The following is a 25,397-nucleotide window of genomic DNA, read 5'->3' on the forward strand; positions in this document are numbered from 1 at the left end:
TGTTTTTCTTGCGTTGTGTTTATTCTAATTTCAGAACCGGGATTCTGTTAAGAAAGTTTTCACTGTATTTTTAGGTTATCCAAGTGCAACTAACTGATGCCTCTGGTGGAGGTACTATTGGGTTAGATCGAGTGGCAAATATTATTATTCCTGCCAATGATAATCCTTACGGTACAGTAGCCTTTGTTCAGTCGGTTTCTCGTGTTCAAGAGCCTCTGGAAAGAAGTTCCTGTGCTAACATAACTGTCAGGAGAAGGTATATGAGATGCTGCTCGGGACTTGTGGGGTGGTGGAAAAGGATCTCTTGCACAAGCCAATAATGTAATTATGGTAGTTTTTACATAATGTAAAGTATTTTACAGGTTATTATAATCTGTTAATTAAATTATGCTTATCACTATAAAGTACTCATTATTTTTCCCATACCTTTTATTAGTGAAATGGGTTATACATCATTTGGCTTTCTAACCCCAGACATTTATTGCTTTAATTGGTGATTTGTTTGAATTAGAACTTAAAAACAACTGGTTTCTAAATTGAAGCTCATTCTGATGCCATGTGAAGTAGTTGATTTTCAGGTTCTTTCTTTCTCCTGCCTTTCTTTTGTGAGGCAGCATACTGTTCACTGAGCTCCTTCAGAAATAGAAAAATAGGTGGTCTTGCAACCTTGTGGCAAGTAATTACATTTACTTTTCCTTGAAATGTACCCATGTTGGTATCATTGTTAGTTTAAGTGAAAGTTAGTAGTGGAGATTCATTTTCTAACTCTGCTTGAAAATTCTGAAATGGATATGATTTGCATATCTTGCAAGATATTTTCGGGAGAAGACAATGGCAACCCACTCCAGTACTCTTGCCTGGAAAATCCCATGGACGGAGGAGCCTGGTAGGCTGCAGTCCATGGGGTCGCGAAGAGTCGGACACGACTGAGCGGCTTCACTTTCACTTTTCACTTTCATGCATTGGAGAAGGAAATGGCAACCCACTCCAGAGGTCTTGCCTGGAGAATCCCAGGGACAGCGGAGCCTGGTGGGCTGCCGTCTATGGGGTCGCACAGGGTCGGACATGACTGAAGCGACTTAGCAGCAGCAGCAAGATATTTTCATAGCTGGCTTAAAAATAAGTATTATCTGAATGATAATGAACCAGATTTCCATACGTAAGAAAACTCAGTGAGACATAGAAATTTAGTTAAGAAACATGCTTGTGTGTGTGCTAGTACTTTATCCATTTTAAAAAAGTGGAAACCGCCTTCAGCGTTCTCTCCTCTGCGTGTAATGCACAGATTGCTTTGAATGCCTAACCTGTCTTTTGTCACTCCACGTTTTAGCGGAGGGCACTTTGGTCGGCTGTTGTTGTTCTACGGTACTTCTGATACTGATGTAGTGGCTCTTGCAGCTGAGGAGGGTCAAGACTTACTGTCCTACTATGAATCGCCAATTCAAGGGGTGCCTGACCCACTTTGGAGAACTTGGGTGAATGTCTCTGCAATGGGGGAACCCCAGGATACTTGTGCCACTTTGTGCCTCAAAGAACACGCATGCTCAGCGTTTTCCTTCCTCAGTGCTTCTGAAGGCCCCCAGTGTTTTTGGATGACTTCATGGACCACCCCAACTGCCAACAACTCAGACTTCTGGACCTACAAGAAAAACGTGACCAGAGTAGTGTCTCTTTTTAGCGGTCAGGCTGTGGCTGGTAGTGACTATGAGCCGGTGACAGGGCAGTGGGCCATCATGCTGGAAGGCGACGAATTTGCAAATCTCACCGTTTCCATTCTTCCCGACGATTTCCCAGAGATGGATGAGAGTTTCCTGATTTCTCTCCTTGAAGTTCATCTCATGAACGTCACAGCCAGTTTCAAAAACCAACCAACCATAGGACAGCCAAACACCTCTACAGTTGTCATAGCATTAAATGGTGATGCCTTTGGAGTGTTTGTGATCTACAGTATCAGTCCCAACACCTCCGAAGATGGCTTTTATGTCGAAGTTCAGGAGCAGCCTCAAACCACAGTGGAGATGGTGATCCACAGGACAGGAGGCAGCTTAGGTCAGGTGACAGTTGAATGGCGTGTCGTTGGTGGAACAGCCACTGAAGGTTTAGATTTTATAGGTGCTGGAGACATTCTGACTTTTGCTGAAGGTGAGTGATGGTTCTCAATGGATTTCAGTTCCCCCTGGGAAAGTCATTATAGTCCATTTTTATGATAGTGTTCATATGCATTCTTACTATGTACATTCTTGCTAATGTGTAAAAGTGAACGAAAAAAGTAGCAGTTGGCTTGTTAATGGTTGACCTGACATGTGGAGGGCTGATGGGGCCCTGCGTGTGTATCTTTTTAGTTGGATAAAAAGAGAAGATTTTTAGGGAATGTGAGGATTTGATCCCTTTTATGTGTGATAGCAGAGCCTTTAAGGAAATGTAGAAACATATCCAAAGCAAGTTTTAATTTTGTAAAGGAAGTTATAGGAACGAGCCGTGTATCCCCAATTAAACATGTGAGTAAAAAGTATTAATAGGCAAGAAATGGGAAGCTTTTTCATATGCACTGACAACTCAGGATAAACCTCCAAAGAAAATAACAAGTATAAATAGTATAAGGGCTTCCCTAGTGGCTCAGTGGTAAAGAATCTGCCTGCCAATGCAAGAGACACAGGTTTGGTCCCTGGGTCAGGAAGATCCTCTGCAGAAGGAAATGGCAGTCCACTCCAGTATTTTTGCCTGGGAAATCCCATGGATGGGGGGCCTGGTGTGCTATAGTTCATGGGGTCACAAAGAGTTGGATATGACTTAGTAACTAAACAGCAGCAACAGCATAAATAGTATAAATTTGGGCTTCCCTAGTGACTCAGATGGTAAAGAATCTGCCTACAAGCAGGAGACCTGGGTTTGATCCCACTCCACTCCAGTATTCTGGCCTGGAGCATTCCATGGACAGAGAAGCCTGGCAGGCTACAGTCCATGTGATTGCAAAGAGTCGGACACGACTGAGCAACTTTCACTTCATTGGGTGACTTTATTCATGTTATATTAAGCATAGTGACCTAGTGATAGATGAGCTTATAATACTGTATTAGTTTGAATGGGATCACTATTTTAAATTTTCACGAACAGTAAAATTATAGAGAACTTGGACAATAATTAGGATTAGTGCAGATTTACCAATTCTTTTCCAGGGTTGATTGAATCACCAAGTATTTGAAAATTTTGAACGTTCATATATTTAAAATAGTTTTCTTTGGGTGAAAGAAAGATATCTTTACTGAAGTCGTTATTTAACTCATGATTTGGGCACTTATAAATTCCATATGGCTTTTTAACATAGTTTTATTTTTTCTGATTGAAAAGTAATTATACTCATAAAATCTTCAGGTTATACAATAAAATAAAGGAAGTAAATGTTATTCACAATTTCATATCTTAGAGCAATTCATTGCATATTTTATCCTTTAATGCATATACTTTGTTGGAAACAGTAATTAGGGGTTATGATGCATATAGATTATACTTTTGAAACATCTAATAAGCATTACATTTTAGAGTAACTTTTTAAGATAGTTTAAACTTGTCTATAATGGTTGAGCTTGTGCCTAGTCACTCAGTTGTGTCTGACTCTTTGCGACCCTGTGGGCTGTAGCCTGCCAGGCTCCTTTGTCTATGGAATTTTCCAGGCAGGGATAATGGAGTGGGTTGCCATTTCCTTCTCCAGGGGATCTTCCCAACCCAGGGATTGAACCTGTGTCTCCTACATTGTAGATGGATTCATTACTGGCTGAGCAATCAGGGAAGCCCTCTATAATGGTTATTTCCTAGTAAGTGACTTGGGGAACAATGGAATACTGATATACTTGATGTGGGAGGTATGTATGTGCCTAGGTTACTAATTGGTGACATTTCCCCCTGTTTCAAGGAAAATAATGACAATTTGAGTGAGTGGAAATGAAAATTTAAGATTAGATGTTTTAGTGGCTTTAGTAACTCTAAAGAAGTTATTGTGTAATATAGTACCATTATAACAGTTAGTATTACCTTGAGTTGTAACTTTAGCATCATACAAAATAGACTATATTTTGTAGTTAACCTTTGTTCTCAGATAATATATATTCTCTTGAGGCAGTCTTAACACTGAATTGATAAAACATACCAGGGTCATGGGGATTCCCAGGTGATGCTAGTGGTAAGGAATCCGCCTGCCAATGCAGGGGACAGAAGAGATGTGGGTTCAATCCCTGGGGTGGGAAGATCCCCTGGAGTAGGAAATGGCAACCCATTCCAGTATTCTTGCCTGGAAAATTCCATGGACAGAGGAGCCTGGCGGGCTACAGTCCATGGGGCCAGAAAGAGTTGGACATGACTGAGCACACGCGCTTGCACGCCAGCGTCATGAGACAGAGAACATGCATTCACACCTACTTTTTCCTTTTTCCTGCTTTTTCTCACCCTTTCAACCTCTTTCAGAAAGTGGCAGTGAATTAGATGGGGACCACTGTAAGCTGAACAGCAGAAGCCGTGTTGGGTTTGGGGGTGTTCAGTGGTCTGTCTATTAGTGGGGTCCTAGACTAAATTGCAGAGTAAATTCTTGGCCCTTGCTGGTGTCACACATCCCTTTGAAATCCTCTTCTGCTTCCTTCCCTCGTTGTCCATATCCTAAGAACTAGTATTTGATGTTGTCATCTCATCTGGCTTCCCAAAGACTTACCCCATTTGGGTGGGTTCTTTGCCTCAGAATTTACCATCTTTTCTGTTTCTCATTTTGACCACTATTCCCTAAGTGTCCTTGGTCTTTCAGGGAAGTTTTGGCTCAATTATCTGAAAATCATTCACAGTAACACCAGGATGAGAATGAGATTCACCTTTCTAGAAGGAGCTATTTCTAAACAGTAGTTGCTGCAGAGTCTCTTCCCCTAGCTAGGTCACGGTTCTAGGCTAGACACCAGGAATAAAACCATGATTCCTTGAAATAATTCTACCCTTTAACTTTCTGAATTCAAAATGTCCTTTCCACAGTCTGTCCATGTTAATGAAATTTTATAGTGCTTTATATGTGAAAGGGTATACAGGCTAGCAGTTCAGTTCAGTCACTCAGTTGTGTCTGTCTCTTTGCGACCCCATGGACTGCAGCATGCCAGGCTTCCCTGTCCATCACCAACTCCTAGAGCTTACCCAAACTCATGTCCATCGAGTCAGTGATGCCATCCAACCATCTCATCCTCTGTCATCCCCTTTTTCTCCCGCTTTCAATCTTTCCCAGCATCAGGGTCTTTTCCAGTGAGTCAGTTCTTTGCATCAGGTGGCCAAAGTAGTGGAGTTTCAGCTTCAGCATTAGTCCTTCCAGTGAATATTCAGAACTGATTTCCTTTAGGATTGACTGGTTGGATCTCCTTGCAGTCCAAGAGACTCTCAAGAGTCTTCTCTAACACCACAGTTCAAAAGCATCAATTCTTCAGCACTCTTTATAGTCCACCTATAGCCTTCTTCATAGTCCAGCTCTCACATCCATACATGACCACTGGAAAAACCATAGCTTTGACTAGATGAACTTTTGTTGGCAAAGTAATGTCTCTGCTTTTTAATATGCTATCTAGGTTGGTCATAACTTTTCTTCCAAGGAGCAAGTGTCTTATAATTTCATGGCTGCAGTACATTTGTTTATAGTGACACTAATATTGCTCAAGATACTGAATTGTTATAATTTACTTATGTATTTTTACTTACATACGCAGCCTTCCCAGGTGGCACGGTGGTAAAGAATCCACCTGCCAATGCAGGCGACACGGGTTCTATCCCTGGGTGGGGAAGAGTCCTTGGAGGAGAAATTGGCAACCCACTCGAGTATTCTTGCCTGGGAAATGCCATGAACAGAGGAAGGAGTCTGGCAGGCTACAGTCTGTGAGGTTGCAGAAAGTCGGACATGACTGAGCGACTGAGCACCCACATATTTTACCTTAACAGTTTTTGAGGAAAGTTATTTTGGACCTCTGTGAATTCTCTGTTGATGATTTTCTTACTTAGGTTTTATCCCATTAAATCTTTACAGGTGAAACCAAAAAGGTTGCCATTTTGACCATTTTGGATGACTCCGAGCCAGAGGATGATGAAATCATTGTAGTTAGTTTGGTGTACACGGAAGGCGGAAGTAGAATTTTGCCCAGTTCTGACACCGTCAGAGTGAACATTTTGGCCAATGACAATGTGGCGGGCGTTGTTAGCTTTCAGACTGCTTCCAGATCTGTCATAGGTCATGAAGGTGGGTTCTTTTTATTGTTGAGCACATTCACTCTCTTTTCCATGGAGATAATTTTTTGTCTAGTCTTTTAAAGTTTCCTATTTTTACAAATTCTTTCATTATTTTGTACAGCTGGGTCTGTTAATATATGTGGAGCTTATTTGGGAGAGGGCTGTATAATGAGCTGTTTAACTAGATTCAGGAGCCTTGCAGATTGGTATTGTGTTCTAGCTTGCCACTCCCCACTAGTGTGATTTTAAGGAAATTGGTCAAACCTAGGATGCTCAGCTTTCTCATCTATTAAATTATGGGAAATACTATTTCCTTCATAGGTTTCTGTGTGAGGATTAAGTTAGCTCTAAATGCTAAGTGCTTAATGGTGAAATATTGACTGTTCCAAACAAATAGTAGTTTCTAATCAGTGACTATTTTAGCCTGGATTTTACATTTGTATGGCAGTATATTTATGAATTAAGTGCCAAATTAGAAAATTGATAAAGTATCCCCTTTCTCCGTAAAAAACAGTAATTTCTTTGAAACTTAATATTTTATATCATTTATAGGGTTTACATTTATGTGCTGCTTTTTGTTTGTTTAAAGCATCACGACAGTGTTTTTGTCTTTAAATAAGGCTGTTTGAGATAAAACTGGTATTTATAGATTGTGTTTCACTATAATTTGTGTTTAAAAATAATTGTATCTCAAAGATGTAAGAAATGAAAAGAATATAGATCATGCATTTGGACTTTGATTTTTACAATGAGAAAACTGACACACAGGTTAAGTGGCTGGACAGAATCCTGTAGTTGGTGTTGTGGCTGTGCTGGAAACTGAGGACATCTTAGTGTGCGTCGTCTTTTACCTTACCATATTCCCAACTTGCAAGTTTATTCAACTTAATGCAAATATCTGAGACATTTTCCAACACTCTTCCCTCTTATTAATGGTTTGGAATCTCATATTGTCATAGCAACAGTGAGTAAAAGTGACTAACGAATTGCTATAAATCCAGTCTAAAGACAGATCATCAACTCTCAAAAAATTATTTGTAGTATAATACGAGTAAAAAGTCACTGCAGGAGAAGTTAATCTTAATAATAATGACAACAACAATAACATTTATTGAGTGTTTTCTGCCTGCCAGACATTTTACATCTATTATTTCGCTCAATTTCAACAACAGGGCTATGAAGTGAGTATGATGATGTACACCAGATTTTCAGACAAGGAAACTGAATGTTAGAGGGACTACCCAGCACTTGGTTATTCATGGTGGAGCTTAAACCTAGTGCTGTCTGAATCCAAAGCTTACGCTGTAGGGCATCTTGTGAGAAGAAGCTTTGTTTTGCTTGAACTTATGTCTGCTGCGGAACTGGGCAATGCAGAAAAGTTAGGGAAATATTTGAGTTGAAAGAATAATGAATTTGAGTAACAGTGTCCATGTGAGAGGAGGAAATGGGTGAGAGAAGCTGACTCTATCTTGAGTAAGAGGAATTGGATTTTTTAGAGATAATAGTTGAAATCAGGAAAATTATTAGATTTTGGTGGTTGGGGGAAGAAAGGCAAGCTGTTAAGGATGGAGCTGTGTGAAATACCAGGCGAGGGTCCAGGAAAGGCAAAAGGCAAAGGAGAGAGGGGAGAGAAGGCTCTGCTAGAGGAGCGGGAAGAGACCAAAATAAGAGTGTGTTCTCATTAGTTACCAGAAGAAAGTAAGCCTTGTGTCTGTGCTGCACTAACCTGGGCACCAGTGAGGTTAGATTCCCAGATGGGCTATGGGAAACAGTAGTAACTGCGGAGGAATTTTAGAGGAGAACTTGGGAGGGACCGCACATTACTGAGGATGAGAGACAGGAGGTAGACGCCCTGGGGGCGGTTAGCCCCTCAGAGTCTGGTCCTCAAGTTGATGTCTTCACACAAAGTGTTTTTTGCTTCTGTTGTGTGACAAGATAAATTCAAAAATGGAAATAATCTTTTCTAGAGACTTTTATAATCTCATTTTGCTGTGAAATCCAAAAGTGATATCTTTGGGCTTATATTTTGTATGTGTGTCCTTTTGACATTTAACTTACCTACTCATTTATATTTTTTTGTTTGTTTTATAAAACTGTCAGTCTATGATAGATCAAGGAAAACAAAACAAAAACCCCTTGTCTTTCACTGCTTTAGGGGTGAGAAGCACTGCCTTAGGGGATATTCAGCTTATTGGCTCTGAGAGCAAGGAAAGGAGAAAAACTGGAGAAAACTGATATAATTATCGTATCATATCTGATATGATAAAATATAATAAATCTGCTTTATCATATCAACCTGTGAGCATGAGTTTGGTACAGGAAATAGGACGATGAATTGCATCCATTAGTTAGTACTCCCTAGACTTTTACATTTTCTAAATAAAAAATGGAAGAAATTTCTATTTTTTAGTTTACTTGTCTTTCTCTTTCCTCCTGAACCTTTTCTTAGAGTCTAAGTTAATTTTCTTTTTTCAAAAGCATTATTTTCGACCTCAAGAATTCAGCATTTTGTGTGTGTATTCTTTATGTTACTGCAGAATTGCATAGAGAAATATATATCATGCAGAAGTTTACAAAAATGAAAACTTCATGGTGATTCTTCAAAGATAACTGCTAAGGAAATGAAATTATAAAAATGCCATATGTGCTTTTCACAGTGTTAATGTTGCTTTTGACCTAGTGTTGGAGTTTCATTTATGTGATTAGTTTTAAAATGTGGACTGTGCCGAACTTCTGGCTTTAAGATACAGTTTCAGTTCATGGGGTGGAATGGCCTTCGTGTTTAACAGTGTATTGAATTCTGTAAAGTCCTACTTCTACATTTTTGTCCTAAGGCATGGATAGATGCCCAGTGGTAAATATTACTTTCTTTCAAATGTAATGGGAAGAATTGAGAAATATGGGAGAGTAGGTTTTTATTGCATGCTGTGTATAAATGCACTCTTTATAAATCTGTGTTAGATGGTTCACTTCACACAGCTCTGCAGCATCAGAATCATTAATGTCATGTTCAATAGATTTAAAATTTTTCCTTTTCTTAGAGACAGCATATATCTTTTGTAGGCAAATATTTGAACAAGAGATGTGATTCTTTAAAAAAAAACATTTATCAAACTGCTATCTTAGAAACATTCAACTTTCTGTCTTAACTGTTCTTATTGACAGTATGTGTTTCGTATTATTTGTATTTCTGTAATTGTTTTGAATCATTTTCTGTTGTAGAACACAATCAATTAGGATGGTACCTGTATACCATGTATACATAAATCTATTAAAATATGTTTCCCATATTTTAGTTTTCCATTATTGTTATACACATTGTAGTTGATGTTCATCTTTGTGAAAAGAATCCTGATTTGTTCTGCAACAAGTAGATGAAACACTCTGGGTTATTAAAACGAATTTTATGCCTAGTTCTTATTTCTGTTAGGCTAGCCCAAGAGCGCGTATGATAGATGTAGATCTTCTGCTTAGAGTTGAAATGTATCACTGATTTTTGCTGGACTCTCGATTTCATATCAAGATGATCTTCCAAGAGTTATACTCTTCCGCAGGGGAGGGCCCTCCCTAGGGTTTCATCCTGGGAAAAAACTAGAAACATCGTGGTGAGACATTTGTTCTCTGAAAATTTGACCTTCCCTCTCTAGGCCTTATCTTCTGTCCTTCCCTTATATTTAGAAGACTGAGCACCTATTTCCAATTTTTTCCTTTTCCTATATTCTTTGATTCTTCCTCTAGGTAGAAGGCAGCTTTCTGGTAATTTTTCCTAGGAAGCTTTTCAAATGGACCTGATTCTTGGCAGTCTTCCTTAAAGAGGCAGAGGTTTTTTTTGATTAATAGAAAATCTTTACACCATTTATGCTATTGACATGATTTTCAATAGGTTTAGACAATTATGTGTTTAAGGAATACTTGATTTACCTTTTATGAGTGTGTGTTGTGCTTCAAATTGTGTTTCTTGTCATATTTTCTTGCAAGTTACTTGCATGGTATCATTAAATTTTCAAAAGTGGTCTTAAAAGTGGTATGAGACTGAGTATTTTTACATGTAATAAATTCATAGGAGGATTTTACATCTTTCTCTTTAGTATTTCATTTTTAGTTTCACCTTTAATGGTGCGTTTATTCCCAAATCTCTATGTACCATCTTACAACTGTAATTTTTTATTATGAAATTTACAGGTTCCCCTTCAACATGGGTTTTCATTGATGTACATTTTTTTGCCATTTGTGTTTTTATTACATCTTTAGTAGTTTTTCAAACTTACATAATTTTCATTTTTAAATATTACTGTGTTTTCTTGAAATCCATGACTCTATGTAACTTCTTATTTGTGTCACCAGACAACACTGTAGGTGAAACAGCTTAATAACGCCAAACGTCACTCCATGTCTTTCAATAATAAACCCTTGTGGAATTCTGCATGGTCTACAAGAGAGCTACTCTAGGGTTTCATGGTAGTGTCTGTGGTCTATTCCTCTGAGTTATACAAGGATAAATGTTTAGAATGGTATGGCAATTACTGCTGATTGTACCCATTCTTTCAGTTATATCCTAACCTTTCGATATTCTGATAGCGTTTCCTTTATGTTTAAAAAAAATCCAAGTCATAGCCTACTAACATGGCACAATTAAAAATTTTTTTTCATATTGAAACATTTTAAAATGTATACATTAAATATTGAATTGTTTGGGGAAATTTTATTTAGAAGTCTTTCTGATGTTTTTGCTTTCTTATATTTTCTGCCATCCCCAAATAATTTATTGTATTCAAGTTATGTGTGCTCAAATTTAGTATCAAAATTTTTTGTTTATTAGTAATTAAAAAGTTGAGGGCAAGAGGAGAAAGGAGTGACAGAGGATGAGATGGTTGGATGGCATCACTGGACATGACTTTGAGGAAACTCAGGGAGATAGTGATGGACAGAGAAGCCTGGCGTGCTGCAGTTCATAGGGTTGCAAAGAGTCAGACACAACTTAGCGACTGAACAACAACAAACTGAAATTAAGATAATCTCTAAATTAATTAATTTATGATATTTTAAGAAACCTGTTAGAAGTAATTAATTTTTTTATTTTCAAGAGTAAAAAAACTGTGGTAGTTAAAATATATTGGAAAGGCTGTTCATAGTTTGTTTTATTGCTATTCTCCTTTTAAAAAGTCAGAAGTATTTAACTTGTTTAGATAACTAAATAAAAGTGATTTTTTAAATGAGTGGCAACCCACTCCAGTACTCTTGCCTGGAAAATCCCATGGACAGAGGAGCCTGGAGGGCTACAGTCCATGCGGTCGCTAAGTTGGACACGACTGAGCAACTTCACTTTCACTTTTCACTTTCATGCATTGGAGAAGGAAATGGCAACCCACTCCAGTGGTCTTGCCTGGAGAATCCCAGGGACAGCGGAGCCTGGTGGGCTGCCGTCTATGGGGTTGCACAGAGTCGGACACGACTGAAGCAACTTAACAGCAGCAGCGGCATGGATTTCAACGATATGTCTATGCTATAAAATTTGAAGAAGGATGTGTTCTTTTAAAGCTTTTTAAACATCAATTCATTTATCTTTTTATAATTATTATTACATTTTAATACTATGCTTCATTAATATAGCTTGTGTTTGTAATCATCAAACTTGTGAATGCAGCATATTTTCAGCAAGCCATCACCAGTTTCCTTAGGAGCTTACTTTTCACTTTAAGTAATTTAGAAGAGATGTCTGATTTGATTTTCTTCAGTTTTATGAAGTATTACATGAGGATAAAAGCCAGGAATGGAAAGTATCTAAAATGTGTCAATTATCCAGGAAGGGTAACTGTAACTCCGGTGAAGTTACAGAGGTTGAGATACAGATTTGACACCTTTCCTTTGTATTTCTTTTTATAAAACAAAATCATTGATGATATATGTAAGTTACAATTTAAAGAAATGTGATTTTCAGGTATTTGCAAGCATTTTTATGCATGCATTGTGTAAAATCACATTGCATACCAGTGTAAGGAATTTGTGTCCTTTTGAGAAGTGAAGAAAGAATTTACTTGTAGTATTGCTAGTTTTGACCATGAGGACTTAATTATTAAATTTACAGAACATTTCTGTTCTGGTGCATGTTTTGGAGTGTATAAAAAGTTTGTGTTTTCCATTTTAGCATGTGCTTTTTAACTTTTACACAGTAAACTTCCTGAAGTTCTGCTAAATGGAAGTGTTTAGAAGTGGAATAAGCAGTAATGTGTTAACAAACACTAAGCATGTATAAAGCTTCTAGAAAATTGCAAACAGAACAGGTTTGTAATGTTCTTAGAAAAGGCATTGTAGCAGTTGCATGTTTGGGATTGGGTTTTGTTGACTTCTAATGTGAAGAAGTTCATTTTACATTAAACATTCATCAATCTGTACACTTGACTTGCAGGAGAAATTTTACAGTTCCATGTGGTAAGAACACCCCCTGGCCGAGGAAATGTTACTGTTAACTGGAAAATTATTGGGCAAAACCTAGAACTCAATTTTGCTAACTCTACTGGTCAACTCTTCTTTCCTGAGGTAATAGCACCAAGAAAAACTGTACTGAACTACTTGGAGGAAACTGTGTTTTGTGAGGAAAATGGGAAAATTCTGATGATGTAATACAAGGATTAACAGAGACTGATGCGGGAGCGACTTCCTTAAGAACTCAAAGGATTTCTAAGGCTTCAGCAGGGAGTTTGTTTTTGTATATGTGCTTGTATGAATACATCTCCTTTAAGCAAACAGAAAACGTTGACTTTGTATCTGGGGCAAGCCCCCTTGGTCTCCTGCCCTCCCGCTGTCGGGGCAGCTGTGTCATTCTGCAGATGATGAATACTCTCGTCCCTCTTTGCTTACTCCTCACTCTCTTGGAACTTTAATTGCCCTTGGAACTTAAACGTTTCACTGCTATGAAACAGCTAATATAGCCCTAGAAACAAATGTCTTTTTATCTCTTGTTCACACAGTGTTTTTGAGCTTGCATTTAGGTGTCCTTTCTGATATTTTGAAAGAAAATGATTGCTGGAAGATAACTATGTAAAAACAGTTATTGGGCGCTAAGTTAGTACTACTTTATTGTTACTCTTCAGCTTCTCTTTTCCACACTCACTTGATAGGAATTCTTGTTTGCTGACATGTTTAATCCTTTTTCTCTTCATTTCCACTGCCTAAATATTAAGGCAAACCTCTATAGCCTTCTGTCTTGATTACTTGATTACATTTGACTTCTATTAACTGGTTTCCCTACACCACTGGTCTTCTTTTCCATACTCCAGTTGTTCCCATTCGCCACTGCCATAGAAATCTCTCCAACTTATTGCATTGTCTGGAATTTTTAGTAGTGTTACATTGCTTATTAGATAAGATCTACATGCATTAACTCAGCACTCAAAATCTTCCAGTTTGTTCCCTATCTACTTTAAGCCTATTTTCCTAGGAGTCAGTGGTTTTTTTTTAAATTTATAATTTATTTTTTAAGCCACAGAACAGTGTAAGTGAAAATATGTTTGGGTGCACAGTTTATAAAGACAATAAAAGTAGAAGATAGTTTGTGCTCAGTGACAGTAGAGGGATGAATTTCTTTGTGTTTGATACAGGGGTCATTGAATAAAACAATATCTGTGCATTTGTTGGATGACAATATTCCTGAGGAGAAAGAAGTATACCAGGTCATTCTGTATGATGTCAGGACAAAAGGTAATGCAGGATTTTATTGTTATTTTTCTGGTATGTTATTTTCAGAAAAAATAATAGTTGCTATCTATATTTAATGATTAGGTGGACACCAATTTAAAAAAATGTTACTTTAAATATCATCTGCCCTGTAACAATTTAGATCCAAATAGATCAGCTCAGAATGAAAATATTTATCTTTATAGATTCAGTTAAAAACTCTAGAACTTTTGCTAAGTATTTCCTATGGAATAAAATACATCTCCAAAGGTAGAATTTGATGAAATTAATTTTATACTCAGTTCAGTTCAGTCGCTCAGTTGTGTCCAACTCTTTGCGACCCCATGAACTGCAGCACGCCAGGCCTCCCTGTCCATCACCAACTCCCAGTTTGGATTGTGGATCAGTTATATGGGATAAATTAGATTTAGTAATTTGTGTAAGTTATCTGGGTATTTTCCTCAGTTTCTAATCACTTTCTGTAATTCAGATGACCAGCACAGCAAATACTAACAATAATTGGTCAAACAAAAAAGAATCATGATTTACTAAGAAGAAGAAATACTAAAAGGTAGCTTCTTTTGTCAATCTAAAGATTTCTGTTAGAGAAGTAACAGTAACCACTTTCTGCTTACTTTACTATGTTTCAGAGAGTGAAATTATATTTTAAGTATTTAGAAGTTAATGCCAAATCACTGTTCAATTTCTTGTGGTCCCTGACTTTCTTAGGAGTTTCACCAGCAGGCACTGCTCTGCTCAATGCTCAAGGATACGCAGCTGTTCTGACCGTAGAAGCCAGTGATGAACCACACGGAGTGTTAAATTTTGCTCTTTCATCAAGATTTGTTTTGCTGCAGGAGGCTAACACAACAATTAAGCTTTTCATCAACAGAGAATTCGGATCTCTAGGTTTGTGTTACTCTAGAATGAATGGAATTTTCAGGCAGGTGTTTTTTAAATATTCTACCAGGGTGGATGAAAGCCATTGCTAAAATAAATCAGGAGCAGGAAAAAAATGAATATTGTACTGTCTGGTGTCACAAAGTGCTATACAATAAATAGTCATACAGTCTCAGCAGCGTATGATAGTGGGTGGGCTATGGGTCCACTAACTGAGCTGGGCTTGGCCGGGGTGACTCTATTCCTATATGCCTCTCAATTCTTCCCCTGCTACCAGCAGAGGCACTGAGGGCGAGCAAACACATGCAGACTCCATCGGGTCTAGGCTCAGAACTAGCACCCAATCACTTCGTCTTTGCGCTGGCAGCCGAAATAAGTCATACAGTCAACTCAAAGTCTAGAGGCGGGGCAGTCTCCCTTGCCCACAGTGCAGTATCACTGAGCCATTACATGGTAAAGGCCAGAAACATCGGAAGGGGTGAAAAATTGGGGGCCAATAGTGCAGCTACTGAGGTGCTTTTACGAAAGTCAGAAAGTTCGTAATGTTATTTTTTTAATTTATTTATTTTTGATTGAAGGATATTTGCTTTACAATATCGTGTTGGTTTCTGTCATACATCAGCATGACTCAGCCATAGGGATACCTATGTCCCCTCCCTCTTGAACGTCCTATTTTTTTAAAAATTTTAATTACAAAATCTTTTCCCATCCAATTCAATTAGGAGCAATTAATGTCACGTATGCCACAGTTCCTGGCATGTTGAGTCAAAAGAACCAAACAGAAGGAAACCTCGCTGAGCCAGATGTGGACTTTATCCCAGTCGTTGGCTTTCTGATTTTAGAAGAAGGGGAAACAGCTGGAGCCATCGACATTACTATCCTTGAGGTAAAACACTTATGTTGCTGTTGCTGCACTAAACGGGAATAGCCAGATAACAAGTAGAAATCGATTAAATGCTCTGGTGCCTTTAAATCAACTTATTTCTTTTTGTGACTTCTATTTTTAACCACACAGGGGATTTTGTTCTTGTCTAGATAGGGTCGTCTGTGGTTGTGTATTTTATTATAGAAGCAACTATTGATAAAGAAAATTCCCTTAGAGCAGTCCCCTTTAAGATGGCATTGGCCTGGGAGATTCCAGAGGAGCGTTTTGATTACTCCGAAGGATTCACTGGAGCAGTGAAGCCACGTAGGTCAGCGTCTTAGTTGTTGCTAGACTGGTTAAGTTAGAGATAGCAGGAAACTCACTAGAGGCTGATGGTATAAAATGTGATTATGGTCAAGCTTAAAGTAATCATTGGTGACTGAAATTGCGTTTTAAATGATTTTTCACATTGCAGAATCTTGTGCTGTTTTGGGACCTAGTGTTTCAACTACCTAAATTCACTTCCAAGAGGTTTATGAAAATAGTACCTATGGAGAGGGTAGATGACTGTGTGAGGCAGAGGGTGGAGAAAGGGAGAGAGTGAATATTGCCTTAGAAAATGAATTTTCAGTTAGTGTGTATTTTGGAGGTTCTGTTTCTTAAAAATTCTTATTTTCTCAGAAGCTTTTTACATTTACAAAATTACAAGTACTAAACCATCTACCATCTGGTCAGTAATTCTTACTTTGTTGATTACTGTGACACTGTGACCTAATATAATAATTTGAGAATTCTAAAACTGTAAGAGGAAAGGTAATATTATTTCAGTCTGTGACATATGATACAAGATTTGATGAAACTTTAAGGTGATCTTCTTTCAAATATAGTATCTGTTAATGTAACAATAAAAAATTATTCCTCAGATATGTTAGTTTTTAAAGCAGAAAGTCACCTTTCAGAGGTCTAGTTTACAAAGTCTTGTTCTATGAACACAGAATTTCAAAGTTTCCTTTGTTTCTCCCTAGGTCTTTGTAGCCCTTTCTGTTCTTAGATTAGTACAAGATTAAGAGACCACAAGTCTGTATGTGCAGAAATAAGCCAGGCTGGGGGGATATATACAGTATATACAGACTGAGGAGAGTTGTTCCTTGGGGACCGGGTACAGTGGGGGTAGATGGGAGACAGTCCCTTTACATCACTGATTCCGTAATTCATTGGTCCGTGTATTATAGAAGACAGAGCCTGTGACTTTAATTTTCTTAGTTTTTCGCGTGACGACATATCTCCATTAAATAAAATGAAGAGAGAGGTATATATACTGATATTGTGTATTCATGTATATATATTGGATTTCTGTGTAAATATTACTGTCTGTCTAGTTACTGATGATGTGGTTTTGCTAGTCCTCCTGTTTTGAGCACCTGCTTTATTAGTCATTAATCATAGTATTGTATTAAAATTAACCATCACAAGTATCTATCACTCTGTAGGGACTCGCTCTAGGCCAGGTACTCCATATGTATTATGTTTAACCAGTTTTATATGTTTTTAATCAATATCCCCAAAGTTGCTGTTATTTCCCTCATTATAAATTGGAATTGGACTTCCCTGATGGTGCAGTGGTTAAGCATCTGTCTGCTGATGGAGGGGACATGGGTTCAATCCCTGCTCCAGGAAGATCCCACGTGCTGCCGGACAACTAAACCTCTGCGCCACAGTGGCTGAGTCTGGGCTCTAGAGCCCAGGAGCCGCTACTGCTGAAGCCCGCAGCCCTAGAACCTGTGCTCTGCAGCAAGAGAAGCCTCTGCAGTGAGCAGCCTGTGAACAGCAACTGGAGAGTGACCGCTGCTCACCGAAGCTAGAGAAGGCCCACGCGCAGTAATGAAGACCCAGTGTGGCCAAAAAAAAAAAAAGATGTCAGAATTGAGGCCTGAAAGTTTTAACAACTCACCTAAAATTACGGAAATGTCATACTAGGTCTCTTTGACTACAATGCCTGTGTTTTTCCCATCATGTTAGTCTATTCTTCACTCTAATTGGATATTAAGGCAATTTAAATCTTTTACTCTTATTATATTTAAGATAATATTAAGTTTGTATATTTATATAATTGGTTTACATATTAGTCCAGGTAAAAACTGAAATCAATATAAAATGATTTCATGTGGTTCAACATAATAACAGATAATCAGGTATAAGTTTAATAATTTTATGTTTTTTTAAAAAATTTCAGCTTTATTGAAGCACGGTTAACCCATACTGCATGGTAAACTTATGTAAAATCTTAAAAAGTATGTAAAATTGAAACATAGTTAAAGCGTATATTGTGTTGGTTTATGTTTACATTGTGAAAGGATTCTACATATCTAGTTAACACCTAACATGTTTATCTTTTTGTGTGTATGTGAACATACACGTTCTACTCTCCCAGCAAATTTCAGTTACACAGTAAGGTGTTGTCAGCTGGAATCACAGTGTTTTACTTTAGATCCTCAGGTCTTAGTCTTCTATAGCTGAGTTTGTCCTCTTTTACCAATTCCTTCCCTATCCCCACCCCCAACCCCCCCACCTAGCTCCTGGCAACCAGTTTTCTATTCTCTGTTTTATGAGTATGACTCTTTTTTTTAGATTCCACATGTAAGTTATACCATACAGTATGTCTTCCTTTGTCTGGCTTATTTCACTTAGCGTAATGCCTCCAAGATCCATCTTTGTTGTCAAAACGAAGGATTTCCTTCTTTCTTGTGGTTGAATAATGTTCCATCTTATGTACCACATCTTACCCCTTCATCTGTTGATGGACACTTAGGTTGTTTCTCTAACTTGGCCGTTGTGAATAATGCTGTAATGACTATGGGAGTGCATATACCTCTTCATTATTCTTTTTTCATTTCCTTTGGATAAATACCCGGGATTGCTGGTGGTTCTATTTTTAAGTTTCTCAGGAACCTTCATATTGTTTTGCACAGTGACCGTACCAGTTTACCTTCCTACCAACAGTGTAAAGGAGTCCCCTTTCTTTACATTCTCACCAACACTGGTATCTTTTTGATAATAGCCGTTCTCACAGGTGTGAGGTGATGTCTCAGTGTGGTTTTGACTTGCATTTCTATGATGGTTAGTGACACTGAGTGCATTTTCATGTATAGGTCGGCCATTTATATATCCTCCTTGGAAAAATTTATATTTCATTTCTGCATTTTAAATCAGATTATTTTTTGTTTTGCTATTGACTTGTATGACTGTTAAAATATATTTTGGATCATTGTGATTTGCAAATATTTTCTCCCATTTGATAGGTTGCCTTTTCTTTTGTTGATGTTTTCTTCTTCTATGCAGAAGCTTTTCAGTTTGATGTAGTTCCACTTTTTATTTTTGCTTTTCTTGCTTTTGTTTTTGGTGTTAAATCCAAAAAAATCATTGCTAAGACATTTTTTTTTTTTCTGACTTAAATCTTTTCTACTCTGTGTTTGGATTTTTATATTTTCTGTATACCATTTAAATATATATATTTAAAAGATGATTTCAAAAAGCAGCTTGTGAGAGGTAATTACTTTGAGAGTGTAATTGTAGAGAATTTAATGGGTGAATTTTTGCAGGACGATATACCAGAACTAGAAGAATATTTCCTTGTGAACTTAACTCATGTGGAACTTATCATGGCTCCTTTCACTTCATTTCCTCCTAGATTAGGTATGATGCCCTTGTTTGTTTGTTTGTTTCTGTTTACTCACTGCAAATGAAATAAAATTTCTTCAGTTTTTAATCAGAAATGATCGTTGTGAAGTTTGCTAATCTCAGCTACATGTGAAAATACTGTGAGGTTTTAGATTTAGTTTAAAGACCCTCGTATATTATAGTTGTGTGCATAGGACAGCATAAAGACATTTAAGAATTACTGTGTGATGTTTCTTTAAATAGTGCAATTATTTTATAAACACATTTGTAATCTTCAAAATAGAATTAGTTCTTATGAAGTCATTTTCCTTTTAAAATTTAATTTGTTGTTTTCATTAGATCTCCAGATGATCAGATGTTTTTATTTTCTCTTAGATTATGAACAGCATTTGTTTGTTTGTTGTGGTCTCTGCTTCTGTTTTGACTTTTTATCTCTTTCCTTTCATGCTTTAGAAAAGACTCAGTTAATTCATTACAGACTGAAAGGTAAAACTTGAATCTCAGTACAAATTTATGTAGATTACTTTAAAAAGATAAAATCTTCCTATGAAAACACAAACTCCTGTTCACGATTTGGACATTCGATATTGGAAAGTTTTTTGCAAACTTTCAGATGTGATGGCCTGGTGGGGGGGGTGAGTAGCACTGAGGTAGCCTGTTCCCTGTCCCTTGGTTAGAAGGTGTCTGGGCAGAGGGGAGATGAATCTGGGTTAAAGGGGGAGAAGCATGGCCCTGAACTGTGGCCTGAGGAATGGGACTTTCTCACTCACTTCTGAGGCTCAGTGTGACAACTTTGGAAGTAGCAGAAGGGAATAATCAATATTCTAACTTATTATTTGGCAAGTTTCCATTTTTATGCAAAAGAAATACATGATTCCAATGACTAGGCTGTTTATATTAAGCAGTTGCTACAACGTTATTTTTGTTTACACTAAGAAAACTCACAGAGTACATCATCTTTCCTGTACTCAGAAGTAATTTGAATAATTTAGCTTTTGCTTAGTGCTTTCTAGTGCTCTTATTTCCAAGTGTTTTGTATATTAGGACCATCATTCCTTAGTAGTGGTAGTCATACTAGTGTTAGTCACCCAGTCGTGTCCGACTCTTTGTGACTCCGTGGACTGTAGCCCGCCATGCTCCTCTGTCCATGGGATTCTTCAGGCAAGAATACTGGAGTGGGTTGCCATTTCCTTCTCCAGGGGATCTTCCCGACCCAGGGATCGGACCCGGGTCTCCTGCATTGCAGGCAGATTCTTCATCATCTGTTATATTTGCCCGTTTTACAGATGAGGGAGCTGAGGCTAAGAGAGACTAGGAATCATGCTGCAGTCACACAGCTAGGAAATGGTGGGACTGGGCCTCTGCTCTGTAGCCTGTAGTCACAAATCCTGATTTTATATTCTTCCTCGACATTATTGATCTCCTGACTCATAGAGAATGCCGCTCTCCTTACCCTTTTTCACCTGACAGCTGTCATAAGGATCCGAGAGTAAGGTGGAGCTTCTGAAATTTAAAAGATAAAAATCAAGCATATTAAAAAACAGAGCAAAACAGTAACCGGGTTAGTTACTATTTCAGGACTGAATAACAGATATTGGTAACATACTGAGCTTGGTGAACAGAATACAGAATAAAAAGGGATTAGCAAATTTACATTAAGCTTAGTCTTTATTCCACCTAACCTTTCCCCTTCTTTCCCATGCATCTCAGCTTCTGTTTGTACCCCCGTCTCTCTCTGCCTCTTTGATGCCTTTATTTTTCTCTGCAGCACTTCCTCTTTCTCTCCCAGTTTTTCCTTCTTCTTTCTACTTCCTGCAACTCACCCCATTTTCCTTTCCTCTTGAAATAGATTAATAAAATAGAAATAAAACCATAACTCCAATTGCTTATTTTATCCTGCTCTCAGTTGATTAGATTTCTGTAAGTTAGCAGTTCTTGTTAGCGAAAGCTTACTTACTCATAGAAGTATTTGTATCTTAGCATCTTTTGATTAATGTTGACAATACCGCTGTATACCAAAGGTATGGTCTTTCAATTCTGTATCAAATAGTTCTCTTTTTAATTGCTTATAGAGATATGTTTCTGTGCTTTTTCAGATTCGGAGGGCTTGACTGCCCAAATCATTATTGATGCGAATGATGGTGCTCGAGGCATGATTGAGTGGCAGCGTTGCAGGTAAAGCCGAGGCTGTGTGAGAGCTCTTCGCGGAGCTTCAGATTCTTTACCATCCGGTGAATAAAAGCTTTTAATGGAAAAATGAATGTTTTCTCTTTATTATAGGTTTGAAGTAAATGAAACCCAAGCAAGTCTCTCGTTGGTAGCCCAGAGGAGGAAAGGGGCTCTTGGCCATGTTTCCCTGTTTGTGTATGCCCAGAATTTGGAAGCACAGCTGGGACTGGATTACGCCTTTACCCCAATGGTGAATTCATTGACAGTTACCGTGATTTAGGGCCTGTACATCAGTTAACCTTGAAATAAGAAACTACTCCGTATTCCACAGTCAATTAGAGCTGAAGAGATCCACTTGGTGGAATAGCTCTCTTCACTGTTTTGGTAAATTATATAGATTGAATTTTCAGCACTGTTTTAAAGGTTTTTCTGTATTTCACTTCATTCATTATTTTATTGTAATATTTGATACTCACTTTTTTTTATTCATTTGCTATCTAATTGCAATATTTGATACTGGAGGACACACATTATTGTGTTGAAGAATTTATATCATTAGATGACCTTACTAAAGTGTTTCTTACACTTCGTGAAAATGTTAACGCTTTCATTTCTTTGTTTTACTTTACTGAAACACCTTTAGTGTTTGAAAATATTTTTTGTCTTGTCTCTTGTTGCCTTTTACTGCTTGGTCAAATGTTTCCTTTCTTCCTACTACTTTTTAAACTTAAAATTGTCAACTGAAAAAAAAAAAGAGGTCATGAAAAAGTAAGAAAAAATCCTGTAAATAGCTTATTTCACATTCAGCAGTGTCGTATTTATCGCCAGACATTTAAAAAAGACTCAGTGTATTTAAATAAAATACTGCCTACTTCTACCTCTTGGACCAGATTCTTCATTTCGCTAATGGAGAAAGATATAAAAACGTTGACATCATGATTCTGGATGATGACATTCCAGAAGGAGATGAAGCATTTCAGCTGATTTTAACAAATCCTTCTCCTGGACTGGAGCTGGGGGAAAATATAATAGGTAACTGATGATTTATACACAGCTCCCTCTCACCTCTCTTCACTCCTGAGTGAGCCCTGTGGTATGGTGGGGCATTGACAGCATCTGCCCCAGTCACACATTAACATTTTGCAATTTTTTTCATGTAAGTCTCTTTTACTTTGATTCCTAGGTATTGATTGTTGCTGTTATGAATTAGGTCTCTTGTAATTACATTTTTAAATGATTTTAAATCCACCTATAATGCAGGAGACCCTGGTTTGATTCCTGGGTGAGGAAAGTCCCCTGGAAAAGAGATAGATTACCCACTTCAGTATTCTTGGGCTTTCCTGGTGGCTCAGAGGGTAAAGAATCTGCCTGCAATGTGTGAGGCCTGGGTTTGATCCCTGGGTTGGGAAAATCCCCTGGAAGAGGGCATGATAACCCACTCTAGTATTCTTGCCTGGACAATCCCCATGGACAGAGGAGCCTGGCAGGCTGCAGTCCACGGGGTCACAAAGAGTTTGACATGACTGAGCAGCAACTAAGCATAGCACAGCACAGCACATGTCTGATATATAGAGGTATTATAATGATCTTTTCGAATGCATGCTCTGAAGCAGAGTTCCTAGCTTTGACAGCCATTCCTGTCACATCCAAGCTTGTGAATGTCCACGCATTGCCTGACTGTACTTCAATCATCAGTTGTATAAAACGAGAATAATAACAGAATCAATTCCATGGGGAGACTGTGAGAATTAAATGAATTAAGAATGTAGGGAGGGAAGGGAATGTACGGAAGGGAAAAACATGTACACCCATGGTGGATTCATGTCAATGTATGGCAAAACAAATACAATATTGTAAAGTTAAAAAATAGAAAATAAACTAATTAAATAGTGAAAAAAAAAAGAATGTAGGTTAAGCAGTCTGTAAGTTCTCAGTAGTAGTAGTTGTTGTTTTGGCTATTATTAACATTATTAGTAGTGGTAGTAGAAGATAGAAAGCTCTTGATTTCTGAAGGTTACTTGGCTTATATTTTGAAGTCTTGTAATAGTTCTAATATTTTTTCTCTTGCCTTTTCTAAGAAAATAATCATGATCTCTAGAAAACAGTGGCATGCTGATGCTTCCTTTCCATTGCTTTTATACCTGTTACTTGGCTAGTAGCTCCAGGGCAATACTGAACAGTAGCAGTGATGACAGGCATCACTGTCTTCTAATGTTTCAACGTTAAACTTCAGTACTTTCTGTTGGCTTCCAAGAGATATTACTTTATCACATTGAAGAAGCTGCCTTTTGTTTTAAGATTACTGAGTCTTTTTATTTATATCATCAGTGAGTGTAGAATTTCATTAAATGCCTTTTAACATTTATTTTTAAGATGATCTAGAAAAGCATTGGCCTAGTTTACAATGAAATATCCACATACTTCCCACCACTTATAACCCATTCTATTTTAATTTATTGCTTTAATATTTTTATTCTGACAGCCTTCATTACCATCCTTGCTAATGACGATGGCCCTGGAGTTCTGTCGTTTAACAACAGTGAGCACTTTTTCCTACGAGAACCGACAGCTGTCTACGTCCAGGAGAGTATGGCAGTGTTGTACGTTGTCCGGGAACCTGCCCAAGGACTGTTTGGAACTGTGACCGTTCAGTTCATTGTGACAGAAGTGAATTCTTCAGTGGAGTCAAAAGACCTGACTCCCTCCAAAGGCTATGTTGTTTTAGAAGCAGGTGTTCGTTTCAAGGTACAGGATGAACCTTTAATGGGAATGAATGATAAATATTTACAAAATAATTTTCTCTTTGAGGAGCCGCCTTGATCCTAGAAAGAAAAAAAAGATCCAGGTTAGGGGATAGGTAAAGATAATGACTAGATTACTACTGTATTGTCTGTATAGAATGCAGCTGGAGAAATTTGCTCCATTAACAGAGTTGTGGAATGTGCAAATAACAAAGAAAATATGCATACTGGTGCTTTGAATGTTAAGTATATTTAAATGGAATGCTTCACTTTATATTGCCTTTAAATCATAAACTACAAGAAACTCTAGGCCCTTCGTTGCAGTCATTAAGCCATAAGTTTCATTCTTTTTGCCACATTGTCATTAAACAAAATACAGCTGCTTGTTTGAGAAGCAAGTATCTTATGAAAACAAGAATAGCTTATTGGAGGAAGAATGCTGGATTTGGGATTAATCAGAAATTGAACTATACTCGCAAAAGTTCACTTTCTGAAACTTCTTTTTCTGTATAGTAATAATTTTTTGCTCCTGCTACTAAACTTTATTTTTAAAACACAGTTGAGGTTTAAAACAACTGATTGTATTAGCTTAAGATATTTTTAAGCCAAGTATATAAAGTATAATACCTAAAATAATATATTTTAAAATATTTCACTGGAAAACAATCCATCTAATAATTAAATAGTTCTATTTATGATCAATTTTTGTAACCTTCAACACACTTTTGAATTCATATTTATTTACATGTCCAGTTTTTTGTGTGTTTTGGAAATTTAGAACATTTAATGGATTTGTTCAAGGACACTTAACATCTTGATACAGATAAAAAGAATTCAAATTTGAAGTATTTTATGAATTTTCTGTTGCTTTACATTGACATGCTTTCCTTTTTAAAAAAATGTTTTAAATTTTATTTAACTTTTCATATATTTTAAACTGGTTACTGTATATTTTTTTTCTTAAAAGACTTTTTCATAGTGTATTTAAAGACCTTTCTATTCATTAGGCAAATTAAATGTTTGAACAAATTGGACTAAATAGGTTTTTCTCTTACCTTTATAACTACCTTTTTCCCCACATATTTTTATTCTCTGAGGTATAAACAGTAAAATACAAAAATCTTAGGCGCATG

General features: G+C 37.3%; 1 protein-coding gene across 1 annotated transcript in view; it reads left to right on the plus strand.

Annotated features, from left to right (window-relative positions):
• Positions 1-25,397, plus strand: part of ADGRV1 (adhesion G protein-coupled receptor V1) — a 537,185-nt gene that overhangs the window by 114,435 nt on the left and 397,353 nt on the right. Inside the window, exons 32-43 of the mRNA XM_081504948.1 lie at positions 75-256; positions 1,331-2,142; positions 6,038-6,247; positions 12,644-12,774; positions 13,836-13,935; positions 14,641-14,820; positions 15,534-15,697; positions 19,276-19,369; positions 21,451-21,529; positions 21,635-21,773; positions 22,414-22,555; positions 24,006-24,268. Of these exons, the coding sequence (XP_081361074.1) occupies positions 75-256; positions 1,331-2,142; positions 6,038-6,247; positions 12,644-12,774; positions 13,836-13,935; positions 14,641-14,820; positions 15,534-15,697; positions 19,276-19,369; positions 21,451-21,529; positions 21,635-21,773; positions 22,414-22,555; positions 24,006-24,268 (2,496 nt within the window). The remainder of the gene's footprint in view (positions 1-74; positions 257-1,330; positions 2,143-6,037; positions 6,248-12,643; positions 12,775-13,835; positions 13,936-14,640; positions 14,821-15,533; positions 15,698-19,275; positions 19,370-21,450; positions 21,530-21,634; positions 21,774-22,413; positions 22,556-24,005; positions 24,269-25,397) is intronic.

This window comes from Giraffa tippelskirchi, chromosome 6 (assembly GCF_054371585.1).
Source record: "Giraffa tippelskirchi isolate mGirTip1 chromosome 6, T2T-mGirTip1v1.2.pri, whole genome shotgun sequence".
Lineage (NCBI taxonomy): Eukaryota > Metazoa > Chordata > Mammalia > Artiodactyla > Giraffidae > Giraffa > Giraffa tippelskirchi.